Source organism: Melozone crissalis, unplaced genomic scaffold (assembly GCF_028551555.1).
Source record: "Melozone crissalis strain CALT ecotype California unplaced genomic scaffold, PUWL_Pcris_2 ptg000017l_1, whole genome shotgun sequence".
Taxonomy (NCBI): domain Eukaryota; kingdom Metazoa; phylum Chordata; class Aves; order Passeriformes; family Passerellidae; genus Melozone; species Melozone crissalis.
This window is the reverse complement of record NW_026535795.1, coordinates 4,742,908-4,756,220: the sequence shown is the minus strand read 5'-3', so window position 1 is coordinate 4,756,220 and position 13,313 is coordinate 4,742,908. Positions and strand designations below refer to the sequence as shown.

Below are 13,313 nucleotides of genomic sequence, written 5' to 3'. Positions count from 1 at the left end.
ACTACTGTGCACTCAGTATTTCTCATTTCACCTCTGCTACAGGATTTCTTGAGGGACATTTCAGTGGAAATCTTTAAAATTGTTTGAAATCTTTAAGAGGATTTCCTTTTTCTTTATTAAAATACTTCAAGCATTTTATTTCACTACTAAAGCCATCTAAATCTCTTATAAATAACTATTCATTCTCATTAGTTGAAAGCAAAGTACTATTTGATACACTGCTCAAGTGTGAAGTGATTCATGTTTGCTTTTTTAGAGAAAATAGGATTGCAAAGACTTTTGGCTCCCTATCTTGAAAACATACAGCAAATTGTTTCTGACTAGAAAAACATTTTCTACTTCAATTCTTTAGGATAAGTTTTCCATTAAAATAAAAAAATGAATACAATAACAATAAAAACAACCCACGGGAAATACTTCACCTTTCAAAGGGCCCACTAGTCAAGCTGCTATTAAGTTGATTTTCACAGAAAATAAAAGCAAGACCGGGCCACTAAAAGACTGTTATAGTGATGAAATAATAACTGGCATTAAGCTTTAACAAAAACCCCCCTCATTTTCAAGCCTGAACACGAGCTACAATTTTCCTCTTCTACCTTTCAGAAGACAGCACTACAAGTTTTACCAACCCAAGTTCACTTTTGATTTATTATTAACAGCCATACATTACCAGCCCCTCGCCACACAGACAATGCAATTTATGGGGGTTTTATCCCCCTGGCACCGTGCCCACCACTCACCCGTAACGGCATCATAAAACTCCTCTTCACTGTTCATCCTTCAGGGTGAAATCTGGTGCAGCCACTGCAGCTCTCTCTAATGCATCCTTGAACTTGATTTAAAGTATCTGAGTGCTGTCAGGGTCTTCTTTTGCAAATATCCAGCTGCTTCAGATGATCTATTTGACAAGACAGGGAAACAGAATTAGCAGTTTCCACGTTTCTCCTGTGTACAAACGCTCACACTTGACAAACACTAATTTTCCTGTTTCTTCCCATGGCAAAAGATGGATTTCTGCATTCATAAGTAAACAGCTTTCTTTGATAACCGCAGTAATTTTGAAGACAACTATTACCTGCCACAAGAACAGCTGATTTACTGTGTCACACTTCTCTCTGTATAAATACTTCATATACATTACTGCAAAATGTATCTTATTTACAGCAAGTTAAATTTCAGGCAAGTACAGCTAGAAGGAGCAGAGAAGTGACAGAAGAAAAAGCCAGCTGGCAAACCAAAAATTCTCCTTAGCAAGAGGATAAGCCTTACTGCATCCTTAACCAAGAAAGCTGGGAACAAAAAAGAACCTTGGTACCTCAAAAGTCTGACCACTGCATGAAAATGCTGGGCCTGACTGTACATCATGCAATCAATACATAGTGACCCTGAGAGAGGTTTTGCCAGGCTACTGCTATGCACTCTCCAAGAGAAAACTGGAGATTTTTCCCTCCAGAAGGAATGTAAAGAACCAACAAACTCTTCCTCAATAGAACCACGCACTCTGCAAATAACTTACAGATTTATGTAGCATTTCACCTCTACTTTATGGATGGACTAAATTAGATTTTTTCCAGATGGTTGACAATGGTGTAATGCAAATATTTTTACCTCATCCAATTTTAGTTTAAGGAGAAGAATGAGAAAATTTTGTTTTCATGCTTACAAACGTTCACCAGGTTCCAACAATGAGCCAAGTGAACAGCAATAAATGACAGTATGGCAATGCTATCAATATCTCCCCCAAAACAACCTCAATCTGTCACTCTCAATTTTTTCTGATCCTGAAGATTCCACTGCTTTTGTGACAGTTTTTTCTCCAGAGTAATTATAATTGCACAATTCCATTCCAATTAAGAGAAACAAAGGCAGAAGTGCACTCTGCTCCTAGGAGAAGAGTGTACCATGTTTGAAGCCAATTCCTTCTTTTTCTCTGCAAGAAACCAGACTGTGTTTCAAGTCTTTTTCCCCTCACTGCCCAGAACAAAAGCTGTTTGAATGTCTCATACATTCAGTTCTTCTAACTGTTCATTCAGAGGGAGGAGCTAAACCAGCCCATGATGGGACTCATCTAAGTTAATGAATTTATGTTTGCCTTGAAGTGGTTAATGTCTTTCAAGGATAGGTATTTCAGTTTGTCACTTTTCCCTTAGGAACCTCCCATCTCCTTGCTACTATAGGATTTTATATCAATCTCTACACCAGCAATATCATATTTACAAGTCCTCACCCTCCAAGTGTCTTTGAAGATGCAAGAAATTTATGCTTTCAATTGTCTGCAAGCATTGCATCCTTCTAGCAAAACAGCTGCCAATATTTCCAAAAGGAAACTTATATATGTAAAGACACAGCCCTCTCATGATCAGGACTACAACTACATTATTTTCTCCATGTTTTCTTGCATTTTCCCTTTTTCTGTTTAGTCTTGTATAGAAGGCATTAGGAAATAAAAATTATGATTTACAAAACTGTCACATATCATTAAGAGCCTTAGATTAAATAACGTCATACAGATGAATGCCAGTTTCTCCTCTCCCCTCTCCTGCATAATAATAATTGCATTACAAAAGGCCTTGTGAAGTGGAACTACATCCCACAGTGTGCAGTTTCACTGCAGAGACAACAAAGCTTTCTTATAAAAACACTTACCAAGTACAAATGAAGTGACCAGAATCAGAGACAAATGAAAAGCAAAGTTATCTTGTGCTGATATCTACCTGACATCTACCTCACACCACACCTGAAGCTCACTGCTCTTTGAAAATTCAATCATAACCTCTAAGTTATATACAAAATATACACTGAAATCACTTTAAATAATTACAGTTACAAATTTTCCCAAAGTGTTAGGAACATTTTAAAAAAGAAAAAAAAATAATGTATTTTGCTGAGTTACACTAGGAATAACTTCCCACTTGCATCACTTCTTTTACATTCAGCTCTTTTATACAGCAGAGATTAACATGAATTTGCATGTAGCTGAACACACAGTGATAACAGCATTCAGCTTTCATGAGCCAAAAAAATGGGATTAAATCCTGTTCTCTTACTAAGAGCAACAGCAAAAGTTACTTTTAACTAGGCTGAAATACCAGAAGACAAAAACATTCTGGTGGCCTCATATTCAGTATATGCAATCTGTATTTCCTCTTCCATTCCCTGATGTTCCCAGAAGAATTCACCTGCACACCAGCAATGGTGGTGGGCAGCTTTTATCAAAATTGCCATTGAAAGAAGAGTGCACCACTCCTGTGTCAGACAGACCTTCAGGAGCTCAGGCCCAGCTGCTCTCCTGGAAAATATTCCATACAGATAAACATCCTGTCATGGTCTCACCTTTCAGTGCTACAGAGCACAAGGAACGCAAAGCTTGGAAATTTTCCTGCATACACAGTAATCAACAGGAATGTAACAAACAGGCTTCCACACAGATTCCACTTGTTGAGAGAACACTTTCAGCAGCTGAGGTTTGCTGCTTTACAGGCTAAAATTATCTCAGTGGGCTTCACCTTCCAGGCAGGGCCAAGGGGCTGGGCCTGGGTGCCCAAGACAGAGACACCCAGAAATGTGGTTTTCTTTAGGGGATCTCAGCCCAGCTGAGAGACACAGATACCCAAAAATGTGCTTTTCTTTAGGGGATCTCAGCCCAGCTGAGAGACAGACACCCAAAAATGTGCTTTTCTTTAGGGGATCTCTGCCCTCAGCCCAGCTGAGAGACACAGATACCCAAAAATGTGCTTTTCTTTAGGGGATCTCAGCCCTCAGCCCAGCTGAGAGACACAGATACCCAAAAATGTGCTCTTCTTTAGGGGATCTCAGCCCACCTGCACTCACCAAACCATCTTATCAATAACAGGGAAAAGCTGCAAGTACAGGCACCTTAAGAGAACTGGAAAATCCTCATTTAATGATGCCAACACACCCCTGGCCACAACCAGGATGGTTAACAGGATAAGCAACAAAGCTTATCTACTTCCTCATATTTTATGGCTAACGGATTGGTACGAATTAATTTATTATGTTCCATGGCAGGAGATGGAATGAGATGAGCTTTAAGGCCCTTTCCAACCTAAACCATCCTATGACTCTGTGATAATATTAAAACCCTTTTAAATTCTCACAGTTCATCACACATTCCTGACTGATGACCATGGACAGCCCCTTTTTTAAAGGAGATGAGGATTTTGCAAATGCAAAGGACAAAACAAAGTATGCAGCTGAAGTAAAAACTGCAGGAACACATCCACAGCACACCTTGAAATAGGTTCTGCACAGGGGAGGGATGACTCAGAATTTCAGAATTCCTGCCTTCCAGAACTTGATCTGTCACAGGAGAGGGGACAAACAGAAAGGGCAGTTCCCAAACACCAGCCAGGTCCCAGGAGGAGCTCAGGAGCAAACTCCCTTCTCCACAGCCTGGATGCAGAGCATGTAACAAACCATTCCCACCAGCCACAGTCCCAGGCAGGGCCCACGAGCAAGGAAGAACAAAGTGGTGGTGAATAGTGTCCCACAAAGTGCTCTGTCAAAGAGCTGAGCCTGTCACTCGGCAGTGACAAGCCCCAGCTGATGTGGCTGCCAATAACGCTCTGCATGCAAAGCTCTCTGCAGGTCACAGTGTCCCCTACAAGGTCACAGTCCCCAGCAGTAGAAGGCACACAAATTCCCTTCCAGAAATACACCAGTCCCAGACTCTGCACAACTCCTATTTTAAACCATTTCCTCCCACTTGAACTTATTTTTAAAACCAGGACAACAAAAGTGCAAGACTTTGCAAATCACTTTATAAATCACTTGATAAACTGGTGCATGTGAGCATCTCTCTGAGAGGAGATGCACATTCCACCTTCAGGGCTGCTTCCAAAACCAGTGTGTGGGAACACACTGCCTTTATCTTGGGAAATTAGTAATCCCTCAAATTTGTCACTTCGTAGGCTTGTTCCCTGTCAAATTTCATTTTTCAGGAGAAAAGTAACAAAAACAACCAACTTATTTCAACCATGTTCCTGGATCCTAGGAACTTATACATCAATTAAAGAACGCCAAAAATTTGTATCCCTGTAAGTATTTCAACCTGTAACTACCCTAAGTTAATTCGACTGACTAGTTCCTCTATCCTAACTTGTTCTTCCAGGTTAATCCTCAACAAAGACCCAGCTGGATAAGCAAAAGTTACTCCTCCTTAAAGAAACATTTACATTTCTATAGAAAGAGCAGCATTTACAATGAGTGGCTCACAGGGCTGGAATGTGGCTCAGCAAGCTCAGGTTTGAAGCTGGCTGGGGACAGCTGCAGTGCCTTTTTGCTCCAGACCTCAAGCTGAAATTTCTCATCATGCAGCAGTTCTGGAAAGCTTTGCTGACATCACCCTGCTAAATTAAAAATCCTTTTTTTTTTTTTGCTTTGAAATCACATGTTCTAGCTCTACATGATATATTAAAACACTTGGTTCTGCTCATTACACAGATATTGAATCTACTTGTGAAATCCAGAAGCATTTAAGTAAAAGCAAGTAGAGAATCAATAAGCAGTCATTAAAATAACCCCAGAGGTTCACCAGCACAAGCAGGTAGGGTGATAGGAGTTCAATTCCCTGGAATTGAGAGTGCCACCAAAGAATTCATGAGCTAGCACATTCATCAGCTTTTTCACATGCCTAACAAGGTTTCGTTGGGTGTGCATTTCCACAGCAAATTTTAAAATCATTTGAGTTTCTTAACATAAAAAGAGAAAAATCACAAGTAATTTAAAAAAAAAAGGAAGAAGGAAAAAAAAGTCATTTGGGACCTTCCTCATGAAAGACACTTTCATTACTTTGATATGAAAAGGACAAGGGAGAATGTGAATTTTCAAACCGACAGAGGGCAGGTTTACATTTTATATTAGAATGAAATTCTTCCATGTGAGGGTGGGCAGGCCCTGGCACAGGGAAGCTGTGGCTGCCCCTGGATCCCTGGAAGTGCCCAAGGCCAGGCTGGACAGGGCTTGGAGCACCTGGGACAGTGGAAGGTGTCCCTGCCCATGGCAGGAGATGGAATGAGATGAGCTTTAAGGTCCCTCCCAACCCAAATAATTCTGTGATTCTGTGACATCCTCAGTTCAGGATGTACCTTCTGTCCAGAAAGAGATTCCCAAAGAGCCAAAAGAAGATCAAACATCCACATCCTTCATAACAACAGCAAAAATAAGAAATGGGGAAAAAAAAAGAACAAAATCCCCCAGTGTACAACATGACTGGTGGAATAAGAGCCAACCCCATCATCTCTTGAGTTGCCAGCTGAAATAAAACATAGCTGTAGTACTTCAAGAGACAGGAATAAATAACTTGAACTAACAGATAAATATTCATGTGTGTTTAATTCATACACATCTCCTGAAAACATCAAACTGCAGTGTTTCATCTCTGAATGAAAGCTTCAGCAAAGATGAATCTTAATTGACTCATGAAATTAGGTTACCAGCAACACTGGATCTAAAACATCCACAAAAATTAGCTAAGAAGCAAATTTAATTGGCAATTTAGATGAACTGTTACATACTTCAATTCTCTTCAGCCAGAGAACAGCCACACAGACAGCAGAACCCAGGAGAGGATTTTCTTTACCAAGTGAGATTTGTTTTAGTCCAAAGTTTGAATGCAATACCATCTGCCAGATGTCTTGGCAGGACAAAGTTCTCTGCAAGACAAGGGCAACTTCCTTCTCAACTCTGTTAAATAAAGCGCAGAGAGGCTGAGTGAGGAGGATCAGCTGAACACTCAGGCCACTGCCACTTTTCCATTTCTTGGGAGATTGCAGCTGTCCCCACCACAGGCTTTTATGTAGTTGGGAGTTATTAAATGGCCTGGGGGCACTTCAGTGCCAGCATTTGAAACAATGATGACAACAAACTGAACATCTGAAAGGTTAGCTTTGAACAAATGAGCTGAGCCATTTATGACAGGCAGAATCACGTTCTGTTCTCTCAGAAATACCAATTTTTGGTGATGCTTCACAGGAATTAAGAGACAACTGGAACACTGCAAGTCTGCCTTTCAAAGGAGCAAATGCCACAAAACCTGTTTCTGCATCAGAACAAATGACAGCAACTGTCCCACACACCAATCACTGTCCCAGCCCAAAGCTCCAGTGCTGCTACCAGAAACATTATTTATTTAGCATAAAAATTGTAAAGATGGATCTGGACAGAAAAAATCCTCCCAGAATAATCTCAATTACCTATGGAATCAATGGCTATTCCCCACTTTCACTTCAGCCAGGAATTCTGTTCTTTAGCCAAGGATATTGGCTTGCAGAACTTCCCTCAGTGTAACAAACAGATCAAAGAAACTTGATTCCAGCAGATTAATATGTTTTGATACAAAACACTTCATTGAAATTCATACAGAATTCTGTATGTTCTCCTTTCTTAACACTACTTCAATATCAGAGACATTTTTCCACCTGAGAGCATCTGATACAGCATTTTTCAGACTCTGTGACCTTCCCCTGGAAACTATTTCACGGCCCATGACTGTAAAAAATGACAGAATTCTGTTCTGCACACCTCTAGCATTATGATGCATAATGCTAGGTTTGATCAGGAGTGATAAATCAGCTCATTTCTAGCCACACTGTTATAAAATAAATCATTCAATACTGTATTGTACAACTAGTTATTTCTTAGTTGTTTCCTGGGGATCTGTTTTATCTTCCTTGTAAGAGAGAAGGTGGGAAGTAATCAATAACTCCAAGCATAGTGGCTTTGCACACAAGTGTCAGTGGATACATAATTAATCATTTAGGAACACTTCTTTGAAGATTAAATTAAGGATGCTTGGGTATTTCTCATCATAATGCAACCATCCCTGCAAATTGATCACTGAAGCTTATGAACATGAAGAGAGTTTCAGCATAAAATATCACTGGAGAAAACCCCTAGAACAGCAAAAATAGTTCTATGTGTAAGTTCATAGATCTTCCTCCTCAAAGGCAGCTTTGTCTCTGTGGACTCATTCTCTCCAGGCAGATGCAGGTTTACATTCACTCTGCACAAGGTACTTTGTAAATAATTTTCACAGAAACTCTTAGACAATTATGGCAGCAATTATATTGCAAATAAAGCAGGAGGATGATGGTGACTAACCCAGTGCAAAGCCCTAGAGTAGAAGAAACCATATTTTTATGCCTACCACCAACTCCTCACACACACAGATTCCACAGCATGAGCACCTGCACACAGCTACCAGACAATTTCTGAAGGGGGTTTCAAGGTGATACCACAAATTTGCAAAAGCTTTAGGAAGTCACATTTTATGCTATGATTGAATTTCCTTTAAAGCTGCATTTACGGTAAATACCTACTGGATTCCAGTATAAGGTTGCCATTCTCTTTGCTTAAAAATTAAACAAAATTAACTTTGACTCCTCAAGACAGGACAAACATCTCCATTTAGGGCCCAGTTTTAATAAAGAACCCACCCAGCTATCTGCTCAGTAACATTAACCCAGCTGGGTAACAAGTACAGCACTTTGTTTAAAACAAAATGAGAGCATGTAAACAAAGTTATTTACACCTCTGAAGATGGGCAACATTTCTGTTCCACTACTCAACAACCACTCAGCAGTTTCCTTGTTCAAGTGCACAGCCCAGAAAGAATCCATGCACGGGGCAGTTCTGCTCTCCTGGAAAAGTATTCCTTTCAGCCAGCACAGGCTGCTGAAGGGCCCCTGAGGTACAGGAGGGAGAGGGAATTTCTCTACAGCCTTAACACACACAAGATTCATCACTGAGAGCTACTAAAGGGATTCTGATCCTCACCTGGCTGCCCTGACACGCTGTAGGGAGCAGAGGAGCTGGTTGGTGATTTACTGAGCTGAACAGGGATGTGAACCACAGACACCTCAGAATTCTCACACTTCACCCACCTTCAAACTCTACTGCCTGTAACTATCACTAGAATCAAAACACTGTGAGATCTACTAACAGATTCTTTTGGGAGCTCTAAAATAAATTTACTCAGAAGTGTAAAAATAACGCTAGTAAAAACATAATGAAGTTATTTATCCAGTCATGAAAACACATTTCCTGACAAATACCCTAAGCACAGAAACTTTACAACACCCCAGAGGTTCAGAGCATCCCAAGAGCCTTTATCTCATCCAAAACTGGCCAGCACAGCAAAGGAACTGGAGTGGAGCAGGAACAGCAGAGAGCACTTTGGTCTAACACCAAGCACAGCCACTACGTGTCCAACAGAGCACAGACAGCTCAAGTTTGGGACTGCAAAACCAAGAGGGCCAAGACTGAAAAGTCCAGCCCTGCTCCTGCAGCTGCAGGGACAATTCACCTTTTGTGAACCCTCCCTCCCAGCAGATGGATAAACAAGGCCAGGAACACAACACTCTGCAGCCTCTGCATTTTCTGAATGGAGAGCTGCTGCAATCTACTACAAACCTGTCTCATTAAATTATGTGCATAATAAAATAAACTGAATTAATCTAAATGATCTGTCTAGCCCAGCAAATGAATTTCCAATTGTAACTGTATTTAAGGAAAGAAAAAAAAATCAAGTTTAAGTAAGCTTAGTCTATTCTTGTAACTTATTGATCCTGAAAATTAAGACATTATCTTTGTGCACTGAATCAAGCACACATTTTTAAAGAGTATAACTGAAAGTTATGGTAAGCCACATTTGACACAATCTAATTGCTTGTTACTCTCTCCTGCAACTTGCTTTTACAAGCCTTTAAGGATACAAAGTAAATAATTACATCATCATACGTTTGTCTGCACAGTAATTATTAAGATGCAAGGATTGAGATAATGAATTCTTGAATTCCAAGTTATGTGGTGGTCTATTCCATAAAATAATAAAACTCATTAAAGATTTGCCATAAAGCATAACCTCTATTTTTTTTTTTTTGCAACAGAAAGAACATCAAAGTCCCCTATCTGTAAAGTGGCAGACACAGTGACCAATTTGTTCCTTGCTCCCACTTTCCAATTTATTCAGCTTGGAGAAGATATCCATATGATCAGCTGCACATCTGCAAGCTCAGCAACAACATTCCAGTTCTTGAGCACTCCTAATTTAACACATATTCTTTGCATGCCTCATTTTGTGCATTTCTTCCAAGAATTGTAAGAACCAAACATTTTAGTTACTTCACAAAGAAGAGACTAAACACTAAGCATTTTACAACATCATGTCAGTGTCAAATACAGACATTTCTTATATTTCCATGAGACAGGTGACAAAACTGATGCTGAGTGAAGGACTAGAAAAATGGCACCTCATAAACAGAAGGCCTAGATATGAACAGCATGATGTAACATTGTATTTGTTCAAGGACAAGCTACTTCAAATATCAAAGGTAATAAATTAACTGCTTAAAAATTCAGCGTAGTTGCAGGCTAATCTTGCTTTCAAACAACAGCAAAAAAAAAAAAAAGAAATCATCTGACTGGCACTACAAACAGTGATTTAAAAATATAGCCTTATCAAAGCAAAAAAAGCCTGATTGGGACGTCTTCCAGCCAACACTGAGATAACAGAAAGCAAAGCTTTCCACCTTTGTTCTAGGTCAGCATATGTGAAGTTCACACAGCAGAATGCACAAGAAGAGAGACTGAAAGAAATACCAGTTCCAGTCATAAGATCTGCCAGCAAGTACCTATCGTGGAAAGCAGTAACAGTACTGAAAGTGACTTAAAAACCATCCAAGGGTGGAAACAATCTTCTGTGATCAGTTACCAAAATGTCAGCAAACAAATAACCACACTGCTTTTCAATATTGCATCAACTGAAACCTTTAGCCCATCTAGTCGTTAACTGCCTGTAGGGTTTGTTGGCTTATCACCATTTTCTATCTCCAAATTTTGCCTTCTGTTTCTCAGATAATTTTGGCATGGCTGAAGAGCCAGTTCTGGATGAAAAATGCCATGTTTTTTCCTGGACAGCAGACATCTCAGCATTTCCTTTTGAGGACTTCCTCAAGTTACAAGTTCGTCATGAGGTGCTGTTGGTTCAGGAAAGCAACAATGAGAATCACTGCTGGTCCTCTCCCCGACTGCCCTCAGCTCTCTGTCATGTGGTCTAACATGTGCATGGCTTCACAACTATTTTAAGAAAAAGCTGTGTTTACTGTAACTGAAAACCCAAGGGGTTATTCAGGGGAAAATCAGCACTTGGAATTTCTTGCTTCCATGCTAGTTTAGCCAGTTCTCCTGGTCCCATCCCACGGCACAGCACCTCATGTTTGGAAGTGACCCAAGTCACTGCTTCCAGAAACTGCCCTGAGGTTTCAGAAGTCCCTGAGCACGCTGGTGTAAAGTTTGTTAAGCTGATAACACATGTGGTTGCCCCCAGATGGCAAAATGAATGTGGATTTATAGAACTTCGGAAGGTTAAGCTGGAATGATCAAATGTATTTTCCCTTGCACGTAAAGTTTTAGAAAAGGAAACACTATGGGAAGAGTGGTGCAAATCAACACTGCAGATCTACCATGCTTCCTTTTTACTTTCCTGGAATCTCAAATGAAGGCTATGTAATACTGAGAAAATTCACAGTAAATTGAAGAAGTATCTGATTGCACTCAACACGCTTTGGCAGCTACTTCTGAGGGGAAACACAAAGTTATTGCACACATAAAAGCCAGGAGGTGATTTTGAAACTACATTTGAAATTCTGCAAGTGCTGCACAGTAACAAACTGCTTCCAAAAGAAGTCCTGAACTCAAACATACAGAGAGCACAAACATGATCAATAACCAAATTAAACAAATGGCATCTTATACCTTTATTACCATGCAGAAGTTCTGGTGGCATGTTATTTAAAAAAAAGCCTTTTTTCCTCCTATCTTTCCCATCTTGCTTTTCTTGTTCTCTGTAAGAGAAACATCGAGTAGGTAACTGAAAAACAAAATTAAAAATAAAAAACCAACCCCAAATGAACCCCAACTGCTTCAGCAGTGACCTAAAAGGCCCCTTGAGGCTCTGCACTGTGCTGAAAGCGAGCCCAGCACATTCCTCTGGGGAGCGGGGCGCCGGAGCCTCTTTTGCTCAACACCCAGCTGCGAAAGCGATCGGAAAAATCCGGGAAAATCAGAAATATCCCAAGGCTGGGGCTACCAGAGCGGCACTGACGGCGGCCTCTGCACGGTCCCGGCATGGGGGCACGGGGGGAATCACGGTACCGGGGGGAATCACGGTACTGGATTAAATCACGGTACCGGGCATGGCTCTGCACTGGGCAGGATTCACAGCACCGGGCACGGCTCGGCCGGGACGGGATCGCGGCAGCGGGCACGGCTCAGGACCGGGCACGGCTCAGGACCAGGCAGGATTCGCAGCACCGAGAGAAACCACAGCACCGTGCAGGATTCGCAGCACCGGGCAGCATTCACAGCACCGGGCAGGATTCGCAGCACCGGGCAGCATTCACAGCACCGGGCAGCATTCACAGCACCGGGCAGGATTCGCAGCACCGGGCAGGATTCGCAGCACCGCGCACGGCTCTGCACGGGCACGGCTCTGCACGGGCACGGCTCAGCACCGGGCAGGATTCGCAGCACCGGGCAGGACTCAGCACCTCAGCCCAGCGCTGCCCACGCTGCAGGTGGGGCCTGCGGCCCGCAGCGCCCCGAGACACCCCGGCAGATCAAGGCCCCCCGGCCGCCGGGATGGGAGAGAAGCGTTGAGGCGGCCGCTCCACCGCCCGCCCCCGCCGCACTTGACAGCGCGGCCCGCGGCCCGCTGAGGACGGGACGGGACCCCCGAGCCGGGCCCGAGGGGGGCTGTGGGGGCGCTGGGGCCGGCGAGGGGAGCGAAGCCGGGGTAGCGGAACACGGAGCGCAGCGCGGCGGCCCCGGGCCCGGCCCGCGGCATTACCTGCACCGGCTCCAGCGACGGCACCGCGGACACCGAGGCGGAAGTGCGGCCCTGACCGCGGTGGATTGACAGGCGCCTTCGCCAATCGCAGAGCGCGGCCGCGCCCCGCCGTTGCCAAGACGACGAATCAGCTCCCCGTCCCTCCGCTGGGAGGCGGGGCGAATGCTAATGAGGCGTCGAGCCTGACCGCCCCGGGCCGCGCCACCGCTGGGGAGACCGCTGGCCAATGGCGCAGGGAATATGCAGATGAGGGCGTGGCTATGCAGATGAGGCAGTACCGGCAGCCCCCGCGGCCGGGGGCGCCTCCCCGAGCGAGTTCCCAGAGGATTTTTGGGTCCCCCCGGGAAGAATGAACACCTTGTCGCTCCTCTTACCTGTGGGATTTGTAAGACATTTTAACTAGAAGGTGATTCCACAGTACAGGTTTGGCTCGCCATAACCTTGT

The 13,313-nt window shown here is 42.9% G+C and overlaps 1 protein-coding gene across 1 annotated transcript in view; it reads right to left on the bottom strand.

The window, feature by feature from the left end:
• OSBPL2 (oxysterol binding protein like 2) overlaps window positions 1-12,943 on the bottom strand; it is a 33,297-nt gene extending 20,354 nt beyond the window's left edge. The window contains exons 1-3 of the mRNA XM_054274686.1: window positions 12,869-12,943; window positions 11,776-11,864; window positions 741-898 (exon numbers count right to left, since the gene is read on the bottom strand). Of these exons, the coding sequence (XP_054130661.1) occupies window positions 741-777 (37 nt within the window). The 5' untranslated portion in view covers window positions 778-898; window positions 11,776-11,864; window positions 12,869-12,943. The remainder of the gene's footprint in view (window positions 1-740; window positions 899-11,775; window positions 11,865-12,868) is intronic.
• Between the last annotated feature and the right edge of the window lie 370 nt (window positions 12,944-13,313).